At 40.6% G+C, this 12,416-nt stretch overlaps 1 protein-coding gene across 5 annotated transcripts in view; it reads right to left on the reverse strand.

Annotated features, from left to right (window-relative positions):
• Positions 1-10,951, reverse strand: part of SNX7 (sorting nexin 7) — a 170,286-nt gene extending 159,335 nt beyond the window's left edge. For 2 of the 5 annotated variants that reach the window (XM_070592741.1, XM_070592736.1), the window contains exon 1: positions 10,709-10,936. In XM_070592741.1, coding sequence (XP_070448842.1) covers positions 10,709-10,888 — 180 coding nt within the window. In that variant the 5' untranslated portion in view covers positions 10,889-10,936. Of the gene's footprint in view, positions 1-10,708 lie in introns of all 5 variants that reach the window. The other 3 variants (XM_070592739.1, XM_070592737.1, XM_070592740.1) reach the window with 3 other exon arrangements.
• Positions 10,952-12,416: the final 1,465 nt, after the last annotated feature.

Genomic DNA, 12,416 nt, shown 5'->3' on the forward strand with positions numbered 1-12,416 from the left:
TTTAATGTTCAATTAGATTAAATATATATAAGTAAATATGTACATATGCATTTATGTATGTGTGTGTATATATATATACACACACACACATACACACACACACACACATACACACTTAACATTCTCAAAGTCAATACAAAAGAACAAATTAGGGATTCTTTTCCCCCAGTTTTGGAGATTCATATACCAAGAGTTTGCCCTTTGTTTTTAGTTACAGATAATACAGCTTTTATTTTAATTCTAAACAGAATTTCTATTCCTAATGTTTCATTTTAAATGATGAAGCTCTGTTTTCCATTTTAAAATACGAACTTTTCTTATATCAAACAGTTTAAAAACATGATTAAAAATAAAATTACAACAAAATCAATCTTAAAAATATTATACTAAATGAAAGAAACCAGATACAAAAGACCACATACTGCGTGATTCCATTTATATGAAATGTCCTAAAAAGGCAATGATTCTGTTTATATGAAATGTCCTTAAAAAGTAAATATATAGAGCCAGCCCTGATGGCCTGGTGGTTAAAGTTTGGTGCCCTCACCACTTCAGTGGCCTGGGTTCGGTTTCCAGGCGTGGAACCACACGACCCGTCTGTCAGTAGCCATGCTGTAGTGGGAGCTCACATAGAAGAACTAGGATTTACAACTAGAATATACAACCATGCACTCGGGGCTTTGGGGAGGAAAAAAAAAAAAAAGAGGAAGATTGGCAACAGATATTAGCTCGGGGTGAATCTTTCCCAGGCAAAAAAAAAAAAAAAGGGCAAACATATAGAGACAGAAAATAGTAGTTGTCTATGGCTGGGAGTGAAAATGGAGATTAACTGTAATTGGGATGATGGATGCTCGGGGGAGACGAAAATGTTCTAAAACTGGTTTACAGTGATGGTTGTCAACTCAGTAAATTTACTAAAAATAATCATTCACCCAAAATGGGTGAATTTTATAGTATGTAAATTATATCTCAATACAGTTAGTTTAAAACAATTTAAAAAAAAGAGTAGGTCATATCAAAGCATTTCTCAAAGCCAAAAATATTACTTTCAATTTTTTCAGTTTCAGTTTTAAAAATAATTGGTTTAACTTTTTGTTCTACCATGTGTGTTTTACTGATTTTTATGTCCATATTTGCTAATAATTTTGATTATTTGATAAATCCTTCCTTATTAATACTACAAGTAACACTGTGTTACCCAGCATGATTGATGTATACAGTATCAAAGTTAATCAAAATTTCCATTTAAAAAACCAAATCTTTGGGGCTGGCCGAGTGGCTTGGTGGTTAAGTTTGGCATGTCCCGCTTCAGTGGCCTGGGTTCGGTTCTTGGGAGCAGACCTATACCACTTGTCGGCAGCCAGGCTGTGGCAGCAACCCACAGACAAGATTGACAACAGATGTTAGCTCCTTTTCATTAGTTTATTGGGAAAACTTTAAAATATATTCTCAAAGTGAGTAACTGGGAATGTTTATTTTAACTGTTAGTCTAATAGCCTCTTTGGAAACTGTGGGACGCAAATATAAATAAATATATGAATGAAATAAATTTTGAACACTACAATAACATAGCCATTGAATCTGTGCTTCTTTCTGATCACTCTAGCCACTTGTAAAACTGCAGCAGGCTATGGGAGTTATTCTAGAGCATCCTATTAGAATCTCAAGGATGCAAAAACAAAATTCCACCTTTAAAACTCAATGGAATAAAGGATATTTTTTAGATATATTAAGTTCAAATCTGCAGTTTTTTGACGTCATTTTCCCAAAATATTTGTGATAATTTTCCCCATTACTAACTAATAAATAAATAAATAAAATACTGCTGTCTGCACAACAGAACTGTAGCTTTTTCCTATTGGTTTCCATGAAGATTTTTTTTCTTTTGGCTACACAATGTCCAATCCCCTTTTCAAACACAACATTGGCTATAGTTTTTGCTTGTGCCTGTCCCTTTCTGCATCTGCATTTCCAGCCTTCAAATCTATTCTTTGAGCTACCTAACATTCACCATTTCATTTCTTTCTTCCCGGAGTTGATTTCCATTCCTTGCAACCAAGCCCCTAACTGAGACAGGTGCTATCAGCTTAAAAGGATTTACATTTCCAAGTAAAATAAGGTTCGTAAATGATTCCCTTGGGTTTTTTATGCTTTGTATTTATTTCTTGTAACGAAATCTAAATAGGAGATTTTGTCCAGGAGTGACATTCAATATAGCTCTGTGTCATCCATCACTAACATTTACTCACCATTCATTAAAACCAATTTGTTTTAAATTCTATTTGGTTTAGTATCCTGATAGGAAAGACCAATATAATACAAACTGAATTTACTGAAAACAGATCATTGGTAAATTACTGTAATAACTGTGTCTATACATATGAAAAAAGTCACAGGCCATGTCATTCATTAATGTATTTATTCCATTAACATTTAGAGTTGCTACTCTCCTACCTTCAAGGAGTTTAATTTATTGGAGACAGACAAGCAATCATGGTCTTAAAGAAATACACGTAAATGTATATAGATATATATAAATGTATATAAATAGATATATATAAATAAATACCTATTTATAAGGCAAAATGTATTAAGTATTTCAAGATTAAAAACACTACCATGGAGGGCTGGCCCACTGGCGTAATGGTTAAGTTCGTGTGCTCCACTTTGGTGGCCCAGCGTTCACAGGTTTGGATCCCAGGCGCAGAGCTAGCACTGCTCATCAAGCCGCACTGTGGCAGCATCCCACATAAAAGGAAGATTAGCACAGATGTTAGCTCAGTGACAATCTTCTTCAAGCAAAAAGAGAGGATTGGCAACAGATCTTAGCTCAGAGCCAATCTTCCACACAAAAAAACAAAACAAAAAAACACTATCATAGGTAGCACAGAGTAAAGAAATTAATCTAACTAGAGAATGAAGAAGCTCTTAGGGAAGAGGTAGCTTTATATTGGGTCATAATGACAGAAAGGATTTTGTTTTGTTGACCCAACAATAGTTACACCGAGGTAAAAAAATAAGCAGTAAGCTCACATAGTGGCAAGTGGACCAACCCAGATCAGTGCTTCTCAAATTCTAAGGTACAAACAAATCACCGGGAATCCTGTTAAAATACGGATTCTGACTCATTGGGTCTGGAGTGGGTTCTGAGACTGAATTTCTAACAAGCTCCCAGGTGATACAATATATTTACGGAACATACTTTGAGTAGTAAGGCACTAGAGGAAAGAGAGTGTTAAGGCAGGAGGTAGGAAAGCCGAGGCGTCACCTGATCACCAAGAGCCTAGAATGGCAAAATGTGACAATATGATGAGAGTTGTGTGCTCTGGAAACATCAGTTTACTGTGGTACAGAGGACAGATGAACCGCAGAAGAGTAGAAGAATTAAGACTTTATGAGGCTATTTTAATGGTTCTCAGAGGTAACCACATAACTACTCGGATTGCGGCAGCTGGGAAGGAGAAGAGGCACTGATTCCAGACGTGCCAGGAAGATAAAACCAACTGGGGCTTTTCAGATATGTAGGTGACATGGAGAGTGAGTGGAAGGGATAAATAGAAAGTAATGCTAAGTATTTTATCCTGGATATCTATGAAATTGTCACATCATTAGCAGAGAATTAAACGGAAACGATAACAAGTGTGGGAAGAGAAATCTTAGAATTAGGGAATGGCGAGACACCGTTCAGTCTGGGAATTAAGTTGAAGAGATGAGTATGACCACCTAATTAAGACTTTCCACTGCTCTTGTCGTTAAATTTATAAGTGAAAATTCCATTTGTAATAGCCTCTTAAGAACGGAAAGAGAGAGTCCAACTGTCACACCCTGCTCTCCTCTGGAACAGTCACCCAGCTTGTGCTAGAACATTTTTAGTGCCAGAATTCATGGCCCTGCTGAGTAATCCCTTTCATTTTGGAACCTTCAAGTAGAAAACTTTTCCCTAATATGACCTAAAACTCGTCTCCACATATTTTTGACATATTGGTTCCAGTTTTGCCCTTCAAAACTACATACATTTAATCCACCTAGATCATAATAACTCTTCAAAAAGAATTGTTAAAAGAATTCACCCAAGTCTTTTCCAAGCTAAACTATGCTTTGGAATTCCCAGCCTTTCTTCACAGGCCATGGTTGCCAGAATGTAGCATCAGTGAAATCCCTTAGTTTCTTCTCCTTCATGATGGCAAATGGGTGGCAAGACTGTTGCTATTGCAGCTCTCCCCACTTCTTGTGCCAAGGGAAGACAGTGCTGATGGCTCCAAGCCTTCTTTCTGCTAAGCCCAGACAAGATCTCAGGCTCTATTTCAACACAGCATTCCAAAGAATCAATTACAGGGCACTGGCATCCACAGATGAGATAATATCCCACCATCCTTTTCTGACAGAGACTATCAATTCCCCTTTAAAATACAGAGGTGGAATGTAACTTCAGGAGAGCAATGGACAGTTCAGATCAGAGCAGCATTAATACTCCATATGACCTTAAAAGTATGGTGTTTGTCTAGATTCAATACCATGTCATTTGTGTATATTGATCATTCAGTCACTGCACACCACTAGGCATGCTTGTATATAAAATGGTCCTAAACAAGGTCTCCCCAAACTTATTCTGCAATTTCCTTCTTTGTTTTAATTCTACCATTGACTATACACTCACTTATAAGGAGAACCCGAGGATTTTTCATCTTCTCTCTACTTCACTCACCCCCCTCTTCCTTCTCTGGGAGGAATATAAAAAAAGTACTTAACATACAAGAAAGCTGGGATGGTAGAGAGTGGAGCTTCTAGTGGGAGGAATATAAATAGTCCTAGATCAATCCTATTTTCCTTTATTGGTTCCTCTTTTCTTTTTTTTTTTTTTTTTAAAGATTTTTTATTTTTTCCTTTTTTTTCTCCCCAAAGCCCCCTGGTACATAGTTGTATTATATTCTTGGTTGTGGGTCCTTCTAGTTGTGGCATGTGGGACGCTGCCTCAGCGTGGTTTGATGAGCAGTGCCATGTCCGCGCCCAGGATTCGAACTAACGAAACACTGGGCCGCCTGCAGCGGAGCGCGCGAACTTAACCACTCGGCCACGGGGCCAGCCCCTGGTTCCTCTTTTCTTAACTATCAAAATGGTAAGACCCGCTGAGGCAGGATGAGGATGTAGGCCAAAGAAAGGGGAACATATGACTCGCCTGCTGTAATCCTGTATTCTAGACTTTGAGTTAGACAGTTGAGAATGCATACATACATACACACTACATGTGTGTGTGTGTGTATATATATATACATATACATTCACACATGCTTACACGCTGTATATATATACACACACAATATATGTACATATATATGCATACACTACACACACACACACATATGTACGTAAGTATAATGTGTGTATTTTATGTAGTTCAGTCTAGATCACCAAGGTAGGAAACCACTCATTCATTTAAGGATATTTGTTGAGTAACCATAACCCAAGCTAATAATAAAATATTAATTTGTTTAGACCTGTACTGCTCAAACTAGTAGACACCAGCCACAAGTGGCTATTTATATTAAATGTAAATTAATTAAAATTAAATACAATGAAAAGTTCAGTTCCTCAGATGTACTAGCCACATTTCAAATGATCAAAAGCCACATGTGGCTAGTGGCTGCCACGTTAAAACAGGCAGATACAGAACATGTCTACCATTGCAGTTCTTTTTGGAGAGAAGGATGCTATTGTGGCTGTGTATAACCGATCAACACTCAAGGTGTTTACTGAGGGCCAGGCACTACAGTGATGTGTCGCTTAATGAGGAGGATATGTTATGAGAAATGAGTCGTCAGGCAATTTCATCATTGTGCGAACATCATAGAGCGTACTTACAAAAACCTAGATGGCATAGCCTACTACACACCAAAGCTATATGGTACTTTCTTATGGGACCACAATTGTATTTGCCACCTATCATTGATCAAAATGTCATTATGTAGCACATGACAGTATTCGTAAGTTCTTTACATACAGTAAGCCAATTAATCCTCTTACTTATTATTTGCCCTCATTTTACAGATGAAAAATCTGAGGCATTGAGAGGTTAAGTAACTTGCCCAAGGAAACAAAGCTAGTAAGTGGTGAAGCCAGGATTTCAAATACAGTCTCTGCTTCTAACCACTAAGCTTATGTCTTGGCTATATTTTTATTTACAATGACGAATACAGCTTTCTTCAGCACTTTACATTTATCCCCATTAAATTTTTCAGTCTACTTCTAAACCCAGTACTCTAATTTATCAAAATATTTGAAAGGCTGATTATGTTATACAGACTATTAGCTATTGTTTTAGTTTCTACTGTGGTGTAACAAACTATCCCAAAACTTAGTGGTATAAAATAATTTTAATGTTTTTATATTTTATTATGCCCACTGGTTTACTGGGTCAAGAATTCAGACAGGATACAGCAGACATGACTTGTCTTTGCTCCATTCTACATGGGGCCTCAGGGGACAAGATTTGATGGCTGGGGGTGCCTTGATGCTGGGGGCTAAAATCAGATAGACATCTTCACTCACAAGCCAGTCACTTGATGCTGGATGGTGCCTGGGACTTCAGCTGGGGCTGTTGACTGGAGCAGCAGTCTCCCAATGTAACCTGGGCTTCCTCACAACATGGAGGCCTTAGGTTGCATTTCTTACATGGTAGCTCCAAAAAGCACAGTATCTCACTGGACAAAGCAGAGTCTGCATTTTCTTTTATGATCTAGCACTAGAAGTTGCACAGCATCACTTCCACCATACCCTATTGGTGAAAGTAGTCACAATCCCACCTAGACTCAAGGAGAGGGGCATAAATCCCACCTCTTGACAGAAGATGGAGGGTCGCATTATAGAAGAGCACATGGGATGGAGATGGTGATGCGGCTGTCTTTATTCAAAGCTATTCTCCACATGTTTGTACTATGTAATATGCTGGTTGTTCTTTATTTTCACCCCCATCTCCCAACTGCCACCCATGTATTCTCCAAGCCCTAGGAGGCTGACCCCTATGGATGACGTCATCTGAGCAGTGGGGGCTACAAGGAGGAGATCCAAGAGCAGGAGAAGAGGAGCTCAGAGAACTTAGACCCCATTTCCTCCCTGCTCTGGCACCACATTTCTGGCAGTGGCACATTTCTAGCTACATCTCTCCGTAAATACAGCTCATGCCCAATACAGGCACACAACAGGAACTAAATAGAGATGGTTCAGAAAACAAATGTGAAAAATTAATAACCAGACTCCCAATATCTTATTCTAAATATCTGACAGAATTGTTGAATAGTACAATTATGTCCCTCCATCGCTACACTGAATTTCTGGATTGACAGAGACCCAGTATATAGAGGAGCTGGATGTCTCAACAACTATTTCCTATTATTCTTTCAAAAATAACCTTTTCCACAAAAATATGAGTGATTCTTTCAAAAGCCTTATTCAAATAAACATGTTCGTTGTTACTTTTCTGGTTTACCACAAAAACAATCTTAGTTTTCCATCATTTTTATAAAACATGATCCCCTTCTTGTAAAAGTGTTTAGAAACAAAATACTAAATAGTTCTATAGCTTTGATAGCTTGGCTGAAGACTGAAATTAAGCCTACTGGTCTATACCTTCCAGAATTTCCTTTTTGCCTATTATTTTAAAAAAGAATATTCACTTATCTCTGACTTTTGGGCTCCATTCCTGGATTTCATGACTTCTCAAAGATGGCTAGTGGTGATGAGGATAATTACATCTGTAAATTCCCTGATTATCCCAGATGATATAGACCACATTTTATGGTCCTGAATACCTTTAACAAGGTCAATAATAAGAGCTTTCATATACTGAGTACCAGAGAAGCACCTCAGTGTTTTGCTGTGACCTAGTTACCTATGCTGTTTCAACTGCTGTGTCTTCTATACATTACAGTATTTAATAACAATAAAGGAAATTTATTTTAATATATTATTTTCCCCACAAAAGGAGAGCCTTTTCCTTTAAATGTAGAGAAAAGTTCCCCCTTTCTCTAGCTAAATTTTTTGCAAGCCTCCTCTCATTTTGGCCTAGTGCTAACACTATTCTTACACTGTTACAATTTTTATCCTTTTTCTTTTTTCGAATCATCAGTTATGTTCTCCTACCTTCCAACATCTATACCTGTTCTTTTAAGTCAATATCCTTTGCTTCCCTGTGGTGTCTTGAGATTTGGCATCATTTTCTCCTCACTGGATTACGTGAAAACTCAGAACAATTCTTTCTTTGTCTTACTCTCCATCTCTTTTGATTTATATCACCATTTAGAGTTTCTGGACCCCCACCTGGACTCGGAGACCGTGATAGCAAGAACTGAATCTAGCATTTCTTTTTTTCCAAAGACTCCTTAGCACAGCATCTTACACAGAAATATTTAACATGTATTTTCCAGGTACTTGTAGTAAACTTTGGGTAGAAAAGGAATAATGATATGTCAAAGATCCTACTCTTCAAAAAGGTTCCAGATGGGGGCATGGTATATACTCACAAATAATCTAAAGGGAATAAGGGACTACAATTGTAAATGTAAACGGAATATGAAAGTGGTCGATCTCAAGGTACTAAATGGTAACATTATTATACTTCAGAAGTAACTAGTGAAACAGCCCTAGGGTAGGCCGACCAGTGGTCGAGATCTTCAGAGGAACAGGCAAGAAAGGGAGTGGAAAGGGAGAGGACTTTCTTAACTTTGCTTGTCTGATTGTGGTTCACAGTTGAAAAATTTGACTTACTGAAATATAAGCCAGCAGGTAATTTAAAATTTTTCCAACTATTCTTTTCAAACTTTAACCAATATTATATCTTTACCTTAATCTATATGGCCAATTTCTATAGAAGTGGTTCTCAACTTTTTCTAAGCTTTCAATACATGTAGTCATACAACACTAACAAGCAAGGTGGATCCAGGTGTATGGGGCTGAAGCTTACATCCTCTTACAAAGAACACAAAATCACAAACACAAAATTAGGCGGAAAAGCAAATTTTTATTTAGAAAGAGAAAAGAAATCTCAACAACTGATTGGAGCCATGGACATCTAGATTCCTTTCTTCTGAGATAGCTTTAGGCAATTTACCAGAAAAGCGTACTTAGAAATATCTCTTCTGGTTGCAACCTGTCATTCCCTTCCCACCTAGAATATCTACAACTCCCTAGGTTTCCAGAGGCCTAGCAAACGAACAGCTGAAGCTTAAATTTCATTAGCTTCACCTTAGATCCGCCTTTGACAACAGTGGCTCATGAAAACAGTGATTCTTAATGGGAACTGGAAGACTTAGAATCTGGGGAAAGAGAAACCCCATGACAAATTTAAAACAATCCCAGATGATTCTGATACACAACTGCCACTCCCAACACTCTCCCTGCCCCCATGCTGGAAGAGTCACAAGGCAAAGCCATAAACTAATTTTCACAGACTCACAGTATCTTACGAGCCAACGTAAAGAACTGGCCAATTGTCCTTGATCTCAACATAACGTGTGTGGAACATAAAAAGGCAGTGTTAACCTTTTACAAGTGAACATAAAATAATTCCATTGTTTTACAATTTAAACACATTGAAAGGCCAAAAAACTTTATCAAGAACTTAAAACTGATACTCTGAACATCTAGAATATAACTGTGCCTACATGTTATTTAATCCTAAAGAAAAAAAAAAAGAGAGAGTTTCACATATTCCTCTTTGGAGTATGCTTGTTCACTTTCTAACTTCAGTTCGCTCTCCCAGAAAAAAGCAGTGGTTTAAGTATGTTGCTTTACCTAACGCCTCAAGGTAACATTTAACTACTGCACAGGCTTCTTAGTAATTAATACAATGTTCTCATCTCAACTCGGGTCTTCTATCAGCAGCAACGTGAGAAACTGGAGTGACATGTAACTGCCTCGCAAGGAAGGTATTTTTCTTTTCCAAAAAGAAATTACAACCACCAGGGTACACGCACAAGTCTACCACTAAGCCGAATCAATTTCTCTCCAACTATACTGTAAATTAAGAGGGCCCTTTGGTCCTAAATTTCCCCGGGGAGGAGAAAAACGAAAGCGGCTGGCTACGCGTTGGGTGGTAGCAGCTGACTATCTGAAAAATCCTGCGCTCCCCAGCGGAGGAGCTTCCTGCTGGACACGGGGACCGTTTCTCCTGAAGAGGGGATCCCCTTGCACCTATTCCCACTGGGCTTGAAACTCACCTCGGGTGTCACCCAAGTCTCAAATCCACAACCAGCAACAACACTAAATCAAGAATAATTTCTCTAGACTCCGGAGATCTCTCTCCCAGAGTTCAGGGCTGGCTGCGCCCAAAAAAGAAGCTGCTAGGGGCGGGGGCACCTTCAGGCCACCGCCTCCCGGGTTTGGGCACTGTCCCGGGGGATGTCCCCGCCAGAGAAGAAAAGAGGAGAAAAAGGAAAAGAAAACCCGCAACTTTGCAGACTCCACGAAGCCACAGCCCTGCCCGACGGAAGGTCAAAGTGCAGAGGAGGGAGCGGCCGCCGTCCGAGACCGGCCGGGACGCACCCCCGGGTACCGCGAGCTGCCAGGCGGGATCGGGCGGCCAGGGGAGACCCCACCCACCTCCAGCGCGGATCCTCGGCCGGGGCAGGGCGAGCTCGCCGGGGCAACTGTCGCACAGCCCTGCCAACTCCCGGAGTTGACTTGGAACTTTCCCGGGACGCGCCTCCGCCCTCACCTTACTGAACACCTCCAGGTCGTCCTCGTCCTCGTCCAGATCCAGCACCTCGGCCTGCAGCAGGGCCGACGAGCCGCTGCTGCCCGGGACGGGGCCGCCGTCCCCCGGGCTCTCCCCGCCGGCGCCCCCCTCCGGGAGGCCCGAGGAGAGCGCCTGAGATGCCCGGCGCTCGCCGTCCATCCCGAGAGTGCGCGCCTGGCCGGCCGCCGCCGCCAGCCGGGCTCTCCCGAGCGTGCCCATTGGCTCCTGCGCATCCCGCGCCTCCCGGGCCGGCCCTGCTCCAGCCCCTCGCCAGCTGCGCAGACGCGGAACTGCCGGCGAGAGCGTGGGGCCCGGCTCATCCCCACCTGGCCCGGGGCCCGCTGGAGACGCAGCAGGGGGACGCTCGGCCTCCGGCTAGCGTGGGGAAAGGGACGCTGTGCCCTGGAGGAAAGCCGGGGAGTCGAAGGTAGGAGGAGGGCGTCCTCGCACTGACCTGGCTAGGGGGCTTTCGAGCGACGGTTTCTGCGGGGCGGGGATCTGGGCACAGCGACAGAGCAAACCATCAACTTCAGGGAATCCACAGCGGGGCTGGAAGGCAGCCGACCCAGCCCGCCTAGAGGAAAAGCCAATACTGTGTTTCCTGTATTTTAACGGTTGCCTTTCTTCTCGGTTGTAGTTTTCGAGTCCATCTTTTACTAAGGCTAATGCAAAAATAAAAACCATGAAAAGCTCCTCCGTTTTGTAATTGATTTTTGACCCCGTGACCGGACTGTGGTCATTTCACCGTCAAGCCAGGGACGTTGGATTTAAAAACTATTTTCAGTCAATTTCAAGTGTATCTTTACTCCTCAAAGTCTTCCTGAGGTTAATGAGCAAGAATGTTACTAAAAGCAGGACTTGGACATTGCCACCAAGAAATAATCTTTAATTTTTGCAACGCCAATGCAAAGCTGTAATTATTTAGTTCATGGCTTACTGTTAAAAAAAAACCTAAATTCCAAAAATAATGAAAAATTGAATGCAAATTGATATATTTTGGAACTATCTTCAGGTTTTATCATTTACTTCCCTCAGCCCCAGCTGTTTTCTTCCATCGGCGTTGGAAAGAATGCCTGAGAAGTTTGCACATAGCCCCGGAGGAGGCTAGTTCAGACTTGATTTCTAAAACCTCTCCTGGCGACGTGTTTAGCCCAATGTTTAAAATTTTTTAACTTAAAAAACATAAAAGATGTATGTAAGATATTTAGGGAAATAAAGAATTTCTCTATTCTGATTAGAGGACAAGGCCTTAATAGTATACTCCCTCTTAACCATTCAAATGTACCTCTCATTGGTTTCAGTTCATATACGCACGTCTTCAGTCGGGCTGGTCTCGCTGCCCTGTGAATATACTGTCTCCTTCCTATGCTTTATGCTTCCTGTACCCAAAATGCCAGCTCCTGCCCATACTTCAGGAAATAACTATAGTCCCCTCTCTTTCAGAAAGACTTTTCAAATGGCATAGTCTCTTCACAATTTAGCACTTAATTTTATTCTCTCTTATAGATTGTATTTATTTCGTGTAAATGCCTTACATTCCTTGTAAACTATAACGTTTTAGGGTTAGGGATCCCATTATTTATTAATAAACTACAGCATCAGACGTACTCACTTAAAAAGGCTCTCTGCTAAGGTCTATAGGGAACACAAGTTATTAAAAGACTGTTTTTTTCTCCTCCAAGCTCAT

The sequence above is a fragment of the Equus przewalskii genome, chromosome 24 (assembly GCF_037783145.1).
Source record: "Equus przewalskii isolate Varuska chromosome 24, EquPr2, whole genome shotgun sequence".
Classification (NCBI taxonomy): Eukaryota; Metazoa; Chordata; class Mammalia; order Perissodactyla; family Equidae; genus Equus; species Equus przewalskii.